This window comes from Oncorhynchus masou, chromosome 18 (genome assembly GCF_036934945.1).
Source record: "Oncorhynchus masou masou isolate Uvic2021 chromosome 18, UVic_Omas_1.1, whole genome shotgun sequence".
In the NCBI taxonomy this organism is placed as follows: Eukaryota; Metazoa; Chordata; class Actinopteri; order Salmoniformes; family Salmonidae; genus Oncorhynchus; species Oncorhynchus masou.
In genome coordinates this window covers 52,951,475-52,965,056 of record NC_088229.1, presented here as the reverse complement: position 1 = coordinate 52,965,056, position 13,582 = coordinate 52,951,475, and the positions used below count along the sequence as shown (strand labels likewise).

The 13,582-nt window shown below is 42.2% G+C and overlaps 1 protein-coding gene across 1 annotated transcript in view; it reads left to right on the top strand.

Moving 5' to 3' along the window:
• Window positions 1–13,033, top strand: part of plxdc1 (plexin domain containing 1) — a 105,923-nt gene extending 92,890 nt beyond the window's left edge. Inside the window, exons 7-13 of the mRNA XM_064923667.1 lie at window positions 5,310–5,409; window positions 5,565–5,660; window positions 5,792–5,873; window positions 6,193–6,253; window positions 6,367–6,493; window positions 7,518–7,675; window positions 8,050–13,033. Coding sequence (XP_064779739.1) covers window positions 5,310–5,409; window positions 5,565–5,660; window positions 5,792–5,873; window positions 6,193–6,253; window positions 6,367–6,493; window positions 7,518–7,675; window positions 8,050–8,175 — 750 coding nt within the window. The 3' untranslated portion in view covers window positions 8,176–13,033. The remainder of the gene's footprint in view (window positions 1–5,309; window positions 5,410–5,564; window positions 5,661–5,791; window positions 5,874–6,192; window positions 6,254–6,366; window positions 6,494–7,517; window positions 7,676–8,049) is intronic.
• The last annotated feature ends 549 nt before the right edge of the window (window positions 13,034–13,582 follow it).

The window sequence follows — 13,582 nt, the reverse complement described above, 5'->3', positions numbered from 1 at the left end:
TCCCCCATGACTGTGTGGCTGTGCACGACTCCAACTGCATCATGAAGCTCACTGATGACACGACGGTGTTTGGTCTGATGACCGACAAAGATGAGAGGTCAGAGACCTGCCAGTGTGGTGTCAGGACAACAACCTCTCCTGCAATGTCAGCAAGACAAAGAAGCTGATCGTGGACTACAGGAAACAGAGGGCCGAGCACGCCCCGATCCACATCGATCGGGCTCTAGTGGAGCTGGTCAACAGCTTCAAGTTCCTCTGTGTCCACATCACTAAGGATCTATCATGGTCCCCACACACCAACACAGTCATGAAGAGGGCACGACAATGCCTCGTCCTCCACAGGAGGCTGACAATATTTGGCATGAGCTCTCAGATCCTCAAAAAGTTATACAGATGCACCATTGAAAGCATCTGGCTGCATCACTGGCTGCGTCACCGCTTGGTATAGCAACTGCTTGGCATCCAACTGCAAGGTGTAACAGAGGGTAGGAGGGCCATCCAGGAACATCTGAGCTGGTGTCAGATGAAGGCCCTAAAAAATTGTCAAAGACTCCAGCCACCCAAGTCATAGAGGGTTACCGCAGGCAAGTGGTACCGATGTCTGGAACCAACAGGACCCTTAACAGCTTTTATCCCCCAGCCAGTTAGTTACATAGTTAACCAAATAGTTACCCGGACAATCTGCATTGACCCTTTTTGCACGACCTTTATTTCCGACACAATCTGCTGCTACTTTTTATTATCTGTCACTTTATCCCTAGTTACAGTGAGCTCCAAGAGTATTCGAACAGTGACACTGTAACGGTTTTCATGCGGTGAAAGAGAGTCGGACCAAAATGCAGCGTGTAGATTGCGATCCATGTTTAATGAACAAAACGCAACACAAATCTAAATACAAACACTACAAAACAAAGAACGTAACGAAAACCGAAACAGCCTATACTAGTGTAAACTAACACAGATACAGGACTAAGGACAATCACCCACGAAACACACAAAGAATATGGCTGCCTAAATATGGTTCCCAATCAGAGACAACGATAAACACCTGCCTCTGATTGAGAACTACTTCAGACAGCCATACTTAACAGACTTAACTAGAACACCCCACTAAGCTACAAACCCAATACCAACACACCACATACAAAAACCCCATGCCACACCCTGGCCTGACCAAATAAATGAAGATAAACACAAAATACCTCGACCAGGGCGTGACAGACACGTTCTGTTTCCGCTCTGTACTCCAGCACTTTGATCCAATGACCGAGGTGAAAGGGCAGACTGCTCGATTTATTTTGAGGGTATTTTCATCCATATCGAGTGACCCCTTTAGAAATTACAGCACTTTTTGTACATCGTGCCTCCATTTTAGGGGACAAAAAGTATTGGGAGGAATTAATTTATATGTGTAGTAAAGTAGTCAAAGTTTGGTATTTGGTCTCATATTCATAGCACGCAGTGATTACATCGAGCTTGTGACTATACAAACTTGTTGGATTCATTTGCTGTATGTTTTGGTTGGGTTTCACATGATTTTGTTCCCAAAAGAAATGGTAAATAATGTATTGTATCATTTTAATAATTTCAAATCCAAAGTGCTGGAGTGCAGAGGCAGAAAAAACAAATGTGTCACTGTCTCAATACCTTTTGGATGTACATATCTACCTCATTTACCTCGTACCCCTGCACTTCGACTCAGTGCGTGTACCTCGTAAATATATATCCAAGTTATCGTTACTTGTGTATTTATTATTACTTTTATTATTATTGTTGAACTTTTCTATTATTGATCTATTTTCTTTCTCTCTGCATTGTTGGGAAGGGCCCGTAATTAAGTATTTCACTGTTAGTCAACACCAACACGATTTTATTTTGTTTGTGCATTGTTATTTTATTGGACTGAAACATCTTTTCCACTAGGATTCTGCTTTTGCTTAGCTCCATCCTGTTGTTTTTTATCCTGAAAAAACACCCCAGTATTTGCCAATGTCAAGCATACCTATACCATGATGCAGCCAACACCATGCTTGAAAATATGTAGGCAGTTACTCAGTGATGTAGAGTGTTGGATTTGCCTCAAACATAAGGCTTTGCATTTCATTTTTTTTGCAGTATCACTTTACTGTCTTGTTGCAAACACCAGGGGTATTCAACTTTTACCCTAAGAGGTCCAGAGACGGTTTCTGTTCTACCAGCTGGTTTCTGTTCTACCAGATAACTAATTGCACACACCTGGTGTTCCTGGTTTATATCAGTCCCTGATTAGAGGGGGAAATGTAATGAAAAAAGGCAGTGGAACTGGCTTCTAGGTCCAGAGTTGAGTTTGAGGGGCATCCACAATGCATGTTTTAGAATATTTGTATTCTTATTTTTACTCTGTCATTTAAGTCATTATTATGGAGTCACTACAATGTTGTTGATCTATCCTCTCATCACAGCCATTGAACTCTGTAAATGTTTTCAAATCAACAATGGCCTCATGGTAACATTCCGAGCAGTTTCATTCCTGTCCGGGAAGCTCAGATCAGAGGGACAACTGTATCTTTGATGTGTCTGGGTGGTTTAATACACAATCCACAGCATATGACCATGCTACAGTGGGGAGAACAAGTATTTGATACACTGCCGATTTTGCAGGTTTTCCTACTTACAAAGCATGTAGAGGTCTGTAATTTTTATCAAAGGTACACTTCAACTGTGAGAGACATAATCTAAAACAAAAATCCAGAAAATCATATTGAATGATTTTTAAGTAATTAATTTGCATTTTATTGCATGAAATAAGTATTGGATCACCTACCAACCAGTAAGAATTCCGGCTCTCAAAGACCGGTTTTTCTTTAAGAAGCCCTCCTGTTCTCCACTCATTCCCTGTATTACTGCACCTGTTTGAACTCGTTACCTGTATAAAAGACACCTGTCCACACACTCAATCAAACAGACTCCAACCTCTCCTCAATGGCCAAGACCAGAGAGCTGTGTAAGGACATCAGGGATAAAATTGTACACCTTCACTTGGCTGGAATGGGCTACAGGACAATAGGCAAGCAGCTTGGTGAGAAGGCAACAACAGCTGGCGCAATTATTAGAAAATGGAAGAAGTTCAAGATGACGGTCAATCACCCTCGGTCTGGGGCTCCATGCAAGATCTCACCTCGTGGGGCATCAATGATCATGAGGAAGGTGAGGGATCAGCTCAGAACTACACGGCAGGACCTGGTCAATGACCTGAAGAGTGCTGGGACCACAGTCTCAAAGAGAACCATTAGTAACACACTACGCCGTCATGGATTAAAATCCTGCAGCGCACGCAAGGTCCCCCTGCTCAAGCCAGCGCATGTCCAGGCCCGTCTGAAGTTTGCCAATGACCATCTGGATGATCCAGAGGAGGAATGGGAGAAGGTCGTGTGGTCTGATGAGACAAAAATAGAGCTTTTTTTGGTCTAAACTCCATTTGCTGTGTTTGGAGGAAGAAGAAGGATGAGTACAACCCCAAGAACACCATCCCAACCGTGAAGCACGGAGGTGGAAACATAATTCTTTGGGGTTGCTTTTCTGCAAAGGGGACAGGACGACTGCACCGTATTGAGAGGAGGATGGATGGGGCCATGTATCGCGAGATCTTGGTCTTCCAGCATGACAACGACCCAAAACACACAGCCAGGGCAACTAAGGAGTGTCTCCGTAAGAAGCATCTCAAGGTCCTGGAGTGGCCTCGCCAGTCTCCAGACCTGAACCCAATAGAAAATCTTTGGAGGGAGCTGAAAGTCCGTATTGCCCAGCGACAGCCCCGAAACTTGAAGGATCTGGAGAAGGTCTGTATGGAGGAGTGGGCCAAAATCCCTGCTGCAGTGTGTGCACACTTGGTCAAGAACTACAGGAAACGTATGATCTCTGTAATTGCAAACAAAGGTTTCTGTACCAAATATTAAGTTCTGCTTTTCTGATGTATCAAATACTTATGTCATGCAATAAAATGCAAATTAATTACTTAAAAATCATACAATGTGATTTTCTGGATTTTTGTTTTAGATTCCATCTCTCACAGTTGAAGTGTACCTATGATTAAAAAAATACAGACCTCTACATGCTTTGTAAGTAGGAAAACCTGCAAAATCGGCAGTGTATCAAATACTTGTTCTCCCCACTGTATGCTTAAAGATATATTCAATGTCTGATTTGTTATTGTTACCCGTCTACCAATCACTTTTTGAGGCTTCAGAAAGCTTCCCTGGTCTTTGTAGTTGAATCTGTGCTTTAAATGTAATACGTGACTCAGGGACCTTACAGATGTTGTATGTATGGGGGACAGAAGAAGGGTTTGTCATTTAAAATCATGTCAACCCCTATTATCTAACTTATTTTTGTTAAGAAACATTTTACTGAATACTTATGCAATGACAAAACATCTTTAACTTTGACATTACAGAGTATTTTGAGTAGATTGTTGACAAAAAAGACAATTACATCAATTTTAATCCCATGTTGTAACACAATAAAATGTGAAGAAATCCAAGGGGTCTGAATACTTTTGTAAGGTACTGTATATATTCTACAAGACAGGTCGCGGGAGAATGCTCATGAATGGATTTCGGAATATTGATAAGTGGCAGTTGGGACGTTGAGTGCGCATCGTCTCAATGTTAATTTTGGCCAAAACACTTGCAGACTCGAGTGTTAACTGTCGAACACATTAGCTAGTGGCCACTCACGGGCTTAATAGCTAAGTGTTCGGTTTGAGATTCAGCCATGCTTTCAACGGTGCTATCCAACACCTGACACCAATGCAGGGGTACCCTGACTGGGACTCAAACCCTGGTCCCTGTGACTGTCATTCCAAAACAGTTATACAAAGTTTTTGTGAGGTCGCTTGGCGTGAACACTAGGTGTTGTACTGAGGTTGTTTGGTATTTTGTACAATGGGTTCAACTTTATTTTGTATTTTGTTTTTTCTCGCTTGCTCACCTCACTTAAAAAATATGAAGTCTGTTAAACCGTTAATAAAGTGTGTATGTTTAAGTTATCCTCTTATCCAAACACTGAAAGAGATGGGCTCAGTGTGGCAGAAAAGCTAGCTGTAGCCATAGATAGCTGGCCTCATTTTATAGATATAAAATAATACTCACTCGGAGACGTGGAACACTCACAACAACAGGTTAGGATTTTCGAACATGTTATTGATCACTGTAGGCGCACCCTAGCTCAAAATGGAAATATCTCAAACAGTCTCTCAAAGTCAACTTGTGTGTAAAAACGCAAAAGCCATCTCTCCAGTCTTTGATTCCCTCCTTCTCCTACTCCTTTAGGTTCCTTTGCCAGTAGAGAAGATCAACTCCACTGAACACCCAGTGAAGGTGGGCCTGTCCGACGCGTTCATGGCCCTCCTCCCCTCTCCACAGTCCTCAGGTCAGTCACAACAAGACTACACTCACACCTGTCATCCAATATCCTTCCCTCTCTACTGTACCCAGACCAGTTTTAGATGTACCGTCATGTTATTTGTGTGAATGTCACAAGGTCAAGAATACTGGTCCGACTTCTACTTGATTTCCTCTCTATAGATGCAAGACGGCGGACCATCTATGAGTACCATAGGGTAGAGATTGACACCACTAAGATCAACAATCACTCTGCCTTTGAATTCACACCATTGCCCAGTGAGTACGCATTGTGCTCACAGACCCCTACTCAGCCAAACTTGTAACATCATGATGGCAGTTTCACGCTTTCCCCCCACTGAATACAAGCCTGTAAAAGTTGTAGTGGATCATTTGTCTTATTTTTCCAGCATGTCTCCAACACACCACCTGTGAACTCTGTCTCATATCCAACCTGACAAATGGCTGTGGTTGGTGCAACACACTGCAAAGGTGAGGTGTGTGTGTGTGTGTGTGTGTGTGTGTGTGTGTGTGTGTGTGTGTGTGTGTGTGTGTGTGTGTGTGTGTGTGTGTGTGTGTGTGTGTGTGTGTGTGTGTGTGTGTGTGTGTGTGTGTGTGTGTGTGTGTGTGTGTGTGCAGTGCGCGTGAGTTTGCATGATCTTGCATGTGTATGTATACATGTGAGTGTTAGACTTAATGTCATGTAAGAAGGACTAACATGAGACGTAAAAATGGTTTATTTGTGTAGTATTTGTGAATTATACTAGTAGATAATTGTCATCTCTCGCGGTCCTCTCCACTTGTACTTCAGATGCTCCGATGGAATTGATCGTCACAGACAGGAGTGGCTCGACTACAACTGTCCTGAAGAGGTGAGATGGTATTAGATCGTTGGGCCGAAAAATCAGAAATTACATCGACAAAGTACATCGAACAACCGTTACTCCCCCTCTCCCGGCAATATTATTTTGTAATTTTCTTTCAGGCAAAAGAGGGCACTTGTGAGGACTACACTCAGGGTGGCCCTGAGGGTTCCATGGGGTCCTTCAACCACTCAGCCCCAGAGCCCACACCCTCCCCTGCAGTGCTCTCAGATATCCCCGTCACTGAGGGTGAGTTGGGGGTCTGCTGGGTCTGAGTTATAGTGGTGCCCAGGGTTGCTGGCCATTCACATACCAAATCAGCACACCCCGATTAGCTTATTAAAGATAGTATGGTCCAACCCAAATAAATGGTCCAGTCCAATGTCGACATAGGAAATCAATGTTGCCAGGTTTGAGACATTTAACAATTTCCAGATTTAAATGTTTTTAAAGACACCATAGTATAATTATAAGGAGACATTTCAAGTTTTGCTATGTAGCTGCAACCCAAATCCACCCTCAAAAGATTGGTAAATATAGTGAGATGCCAATCCATGCTTTCTGTGCTTGCATTCTGTTGTCTAGGTTCTGTCTGTCAGTCTGTCTATTTGTTTCTCTATGTCCGTCTGTCTCTTCCCATCTCATGTGTCTGTACAACAATACTCTCCTTTTGTCCACAGATGACACCAAACTTTTCATTCGCTACAATGGTGGTGGTGAGTTGGCTTGTAGTTGGTTGGCTACGTGGGTGTTTTGCATAGGTCAGTGAGGCTGCCTGGTTGTGAGTAATGTTATCCTTACCCGGAAGCACTGACCGTAGACTAGACTGAGCCACTGAGCAGATGAACTCAGTTAAAAAAATGTAGAAAAAAAGATCCTGATGCAACTATGAATAAAATATACATTTCAGTGTGCTACCTCCTGAAAGACAATATCCTGGCTGTTCCAAGCCTTTATTATCACCAACAATTCCAGGCAAACTGGAATGCTGCTGGAGTTCATAGTGTTGTACGGTAAGTCTTTTGTTTTTCTGTCTTTGTGATGTGTTTCTGTCCTATAACTGTCGCTAATGTGCAAGTGAAGCTGGCTAACTGTTTGTCTGTATTGTATGTATCCTGTATGTATCCTGCCGTGGGCACCTTGCCTTCTCCATTAGCCATTTTATCAAGTGTAGCAGGGTAGACTTGTGCTAATTTGACATTAGCTATTCTTATTCACAATCATTCCAAGGATTTAGAATCATTGGCATTACCTCGCTTTCCTTTTCTCTCAGACTTGCAAACGGGTCCTCCGCACCAGGAACGGACGGAGCACACTGCGATTATTGCAGGTGTGGTGGCAGCCCTCATTCTGCTGGTAGCCTTGACCCTTTTGGCTGTCTACTATATCAACACACACCCCACTGTTGCTCCTCCATTCTACCTCATGCAGGTGAGACTGAGAGCAGGCCCTTACAGAATTAGATAAATTCCACATGAATGCTCTGTTATTATATATAAATGTCTTGAGCAGGGATGCATGACTCAATTTAAGCTATGATCAACTGCATGAAAAGATTAATTAAATGCCACGAAGAAATGATAGGTAGCAGGATTTCGGCCCTTGAGGGCCAGATGTGCTGGGTGGTGTTCAGTAAGGCACACTGGGGCCGGAAACAAAAATCTGCTGTTTTTATTGAACACTTTCAGGTAGAACCTCCCCGTTTCAAAATGGTTGTTCCCTACTGAACACAACCTTGGTCTAGGGCTGCACTGTACTCATAGACTTGACTAATCCTGGTTGGGTCAAATGTCTGTCGTTCACAGCGACACACCAATAACTACTGGCCATCTATGAAGTTCCACAACCAGACCTGTCACTCCACCTATGCTGAGGTGGAGCTTGGGGGTCACGATAAGGAGGGCTTCATTGAGGCCGAACAGTGCTGCTAACTAGGCTGGACTTCCGGGGCAACGTTGGACAAGAGAGTGAGCGCCATTTTGGGGATTAAAAAGGAACGAGAGGGGACAGAAATGCAAAACGTCCCTTATTCGTACTATGGTGGACAATGTGTAACTGCTTGTAGAGAACAGTACTTTGCCTGTTTTGTCTGTGTCTCTCGCTCTTCGCCTGTCCAACATGCAGCAGCTGTCTATGGCCCTGTTCGAATACTCTAATAATACATTCTTCCTCCTTCCCTTCCTTGAGGTAAGCACAAATCTAACATTATTTGATAGGTGAGCAAGAAGTCCACTACATTGATTTCACCAATCATATCATATCAGATCAGCGATAACTTCAAGGAAGGACGGCCTACAGCGCCTTCGGGAATGTATTCAGACACTTTGGCTTTTTCCACATTTTGTTACGTTACAGCCTGACTCTAAAAATGGATTTAATTGTTTTTTCCCTCATCAATCTACACAAAGCATAAACATTTTTTTTTAGAAATGTTTTCTAATTTATCAAAAATAATAAATGGAAATATCACATTGACATAAGTATTCAGACCCTTTACTCAGTACTTGGTTGAGGCACCTTTGGCAGCGATTACAGCCGTGAGTCTTCTTGGGTATTATTCTATCATCCTGGCACACCTACACTACCGGTCAAACATAATAGTGAAGACATCAAAACTATGAAATAGCACATATGGAATCACGTAGCACATGTGGAATTTGTTCCTTATTAATGTGTTTGAGACAATCAGTTGTGCTGTGACAAGGTAGGGGGGGGGGGGGGTATACAGAAGACAGCCCAATTTGGTAAAAGACCAAGTCCATATTATGACAAGAACAGCTCAAACCAGCGATGAGATATTACAGTCCATCATTACTTTAAGACATGAAGGTCAGTCAATCTGGAAAATTTCACCAAATTGGAAAGTTTCTTCAAGTGCAGTTGCAAACACCATCAAGCGCTATGATGAAACTGGATCTCATGAGGACCGACACAGGAATGGAAGACCCAGAATTAACTCTGCTGCAGAGGATAAATTCATTAGAGTTACCAGCCTCAGAAATTGCAGCCCAAATAAATATTTCATAGTTCAAGTAACAGACACATCTCAACATCAACTGTTCAGAGGAGACGGTGTGAATCAGGTGGAATTATACTGCAAAGAAACCACTACTAAAGGACACCGAAGAGACTTGCTTGGGCCAAGAAACACAAGCAACCGGTGGAAAATTGTCCTTTGGTCTGGAGTCCAAATTGGAATTTTTGGTTCCAACAGCCATGGTTTTGTGAGACGCGGTGTAGGTGAACGGATGATCTCCGCATGTGTATTTCCCACCGTAAAGCATTGAGGAGGGGGTGTTATGGAGTTGGGGTGATTTGCTGGTGACACTGTCTGTGATTTATTTAGAATTCAATGCACTATTAACCAGCATGGCTACCACAGCGTTCTGCAGCGATATGCCATCCCATCTGTTTTGGGCTTAGTGGGACTATCATTTGTTTTTCAACAAGATAATGACCCAACACACCTCCAGGCTGTGTAAGGGCTATTTGACCAAGAAGGAGAGTGATGGAGTGCTGCATTTGATGGCCTGGCCTGCACAATCACCCGACCTCAACCCAAATGAGATGGTTTGGGATGAATCGGACCACAGAGTGAAGGAAAAGCAGCCAACAAGTGCTCAGCATATGTGGGAACTACTTTAGGACTGTTGGAAAAGCATTCCAGGTGAAGATGGTTGAGAGAATGCCAAGAATGTGCAAAGCTGTCATCAAGGGTGGTTACTTTGAAGAATCTCAAATATAAAATATATTTTGATTTAACACTTTTTGGTTACTACATGATTCCATATGTGTTATTTCATAGTTTTGATGTCTTCACTATTATTCTACTAGGTAGAAAATATTTAAAAATAAAGAAAAACCTTTGAATGAGTAGGTGTTCTTAAACTTTTGACCGGTAGTGTTTATTGAGATCCTCTCAAGCTCTGTCAGGTTGGATGGGGAACATTGCTGCACAGCTATTTTCAGGTCTTTCCAGAGATGTTCAATCCAGTTCAACTCCGGGCTCAGACTGGGCCACTCAAGGACATTCAGAGACTCCTGGGTTGCCTTGGCTGTGTGCTTAGGGTCATTGTCCTGTTGGAAGGTGGCCCGTCATCCCAGTTGGAGGACCTGAGCCCTCTGAAGCAGGTTTTCATCAAAGATCTCTCTGTACTTTTCTCCGTTCATCTTCCCCTCAATCCTAGTCTCCCAGTCCCTGCCACTGAAAAACATCTCCACAGAATGATGCTGCCACCAACATTCTACCCCGTAGGGATGGTGCCAGGTTTCCTCCAAACTTGACGCTTGGCATTCAGGCCAAAGAGTTCAGTCTTGGTTTCATCAGGCCAGAGAATCTTGTTTCTCATGGTCTGAGAGTCTTTAGGTGCCTTTTGGCAAACTCCATGCGGGCTGTCATGTGTTTTTTACTCAGGAGTGGCTTCTGTCTGGCCACTCTACCATAAAGGTCTGATTGGTGGAGTGCTGCAAAGATGGTTGTCCTTCTGAAAGAATCTCCACAGAGGAACTCTTGAGCTTTGTCAGTGACCAACGGGTTCTTAGTCACCTCCCTGACCTCCCTCCCAGGCCCTTATCCCCCAATTGCTCAGTTTGTTCCGGGAGGCCAGCTCTTGGAAGAGTCTTGGTGGTTCCAAACTTCTTCCATTTATGAATGATAGAGGCCACTGTGTTCAAGGTGATCTTCAATGCTGCAGAAATGTTGTTGGTACCCTTCCCCAGATCGTTGCCTCAATACAATCCTGTCTCAGAGCCCCCAATCAAGTTGTAGAAACATCTCAAGGATGATCATTGGAATCAGGATGTAGCTGAGCTCAATTTCGAGTCTCATAGCAAAGGGTCTGAATTCTTAAGTAAATAAGGTATTTCTGTTTTTGTTTTTGTTACATTTGCAAACATTTCTAAAAACGTTTTTTTCTTTTTGTTATTATGGGGTATTGTGTGTAGATTGCTGAGGAATCTTTAAGAAATATATATTTTAGAATAAGGCTGTAACGTAGCAAAATGTGGAAAAAGTCAAGGGGTCTGAATACTTTCCGAAGGCACTGTATGTATAATCAGAGAGGATGGATGTTGGAAAAACTCCATCTGAGAGAAAAGAGCTGAATACACATTGTGTGTAAAGTCAGGGAATGGTACAGACACACTAGCCTTCATTACTGCAAACCAATGTACAGTTCAACTTTATAATGGCTGTGTTTTAATTTTGTTCTGTTTTGAGAAGATATCTTGTGTTTTCTAAAATGTCTTGGTTGGTGAACAACCGTTGAGTTACAGTATATGTACAATACTATAGCCACATGGACTTCAATATAACAGATATATTTTAGTGATTCTAATGATCATTATTGTCATGAACCACTTTGGAAAAACCTGGTTATATTGTTTTGGAGAAATGTACTTTCATTAAGTTTAGCATATGAAAAAAAAACATGTTTTGTTTTGACATCAGTACTGTTTGAAAATGTTCCAATAAAAACTTGTGGTTGGTTTTGATAAAATCCTTGAGTCGCTCAAATAAATTAGCATTTTTCAAGCACATGGTCAGTCATGGCATGGCCTATACAGTTATTCAAGGTTTTAGTACCCAATTATAAGCCGAGGCCATAGAGAAATAGGCAAAGCGAGAGGTTTTACAAAAAATAGGTCCACGATAATAAGCCCTGCAAAGTGAGGATTTCTTTTTAAAGGGGTGAATGACAACATGTTGAATTTGGGCTACAAAATGTTTTAATTACTAATTTGCTACGTGAGACTTATTTGATCGAATATATACGTTTCGTAATGGTTAGGTTGTTCCAATGCACTGATAAACAGTGCCGTGAAAGAGTATTTGCTCACTTCCTAATTTTCTCTATTTTTGCATATTTCTGACACTGAGGGCTCTTTTAAGGTGGCGATAGTGTCAAACACACATAAAAACTGGCGCACATGGCATTTTACAACCCTAACGCCAAGTTCGGCAATTTACCAAGTCTAACATCAGTACGATTTTGCTCAGATGCACATGGAACAAGGTATGCTTTTGGTGCCTGTAGACTTCATATTTATAAAAACCAAGCATCACTTCCCTCCTCTCTATGAAGGCTGTTTTCCTTTCACCCTGCTCAATGTAATCAAGTAGACTAGTCAAGACCGTTGACAAAGTGTTTAGCTTGTGAGGCCGCTTGGAAAGAAATCTTCAACTTTAATCTTAAGCTTTATTCAAATCTAAAGTTTGAGATGAGCAAAACAGTGAGCTGACAGTGAGCCTTTTTATCTATGTATTGTAGGCAGGCCTACATTGTTTTTAGCCATACTTTGGACATGCGAAAACCCTCTCCGTGATGTAGACTACGGGTCCATACCTATCATGAAACAAGAGATGTGAACCTCGGTGAATACCGGCAAACCTCATATTTAGAAGTTATTTCCTGTAACAGTAGTTTGTTTTTCTGTTAAAAGAAAATCAACCCAAGCCCACGTAGGCTACCCTTACTTACCCTAGGCCTACTATAACAAAAGCTGGTTCAACAGCAACGCCTCGTGTCTTTTTTTTTACCCTGGCGATTTATGATATTATTACATTTGACATGTATTTATTGTTGTTGAAAAAACAGATTGCTTGTTTTTTGTTTCATTTTATTAAAGCCAAACTTATTAGAATGTTTCACTGTCCTAGTCTTATGGTAAGAAGTGTGAATGTGATCTGCAAGATGGTTCCAATATGTACTGTATACAAACAGAAATATAAACTCAACATGTAAAGTTTTGGTCCCATGTTTCATGAGCTGAAATAAAAGTTCCCAGAAATCTTCCATATGCAAAAAAAGCTTATTTCTCTCAAATTTTGTTCACAATTTTCTCATTTGACAAGATAATCCATCCACCTGATAGGTCTGGAATATCAAGAAGCTGATTAAACACCATGATCATTACACAAGGTGAACCTTGTGCTGGGGACAATAAAAGCTCAATCTAAAATGTGCACTTTTGTCACACAACACAACGCCACAGATGTTTGAGGGAGCATGCAATTGGCATGCTGACGCAGGAATGTTCACCAGAGAATTGAATGTTCATTTCTCTAACATAATTTGCATCCAATGTTTTTTTTGGTTTTTTTGGCAACCGCAGACCACATGTAACCATGCCAGCCCAGGACCCCCACATCCGGCTTCTTCACCTGCAGGATCGTCTGAGACCAGCCACCCGGACAGCTGATGAAACTGTGGGTTTGCACAAATGAAACACTTTGGCTCGTCGTCCTCGTAACCGAATTCATTGGGCACACTGGAGTAGTGTGCTCTTCACAGATGAATCCCGGTTTCAACTGTACCGTGCAGATGGCAGACTGTGTGT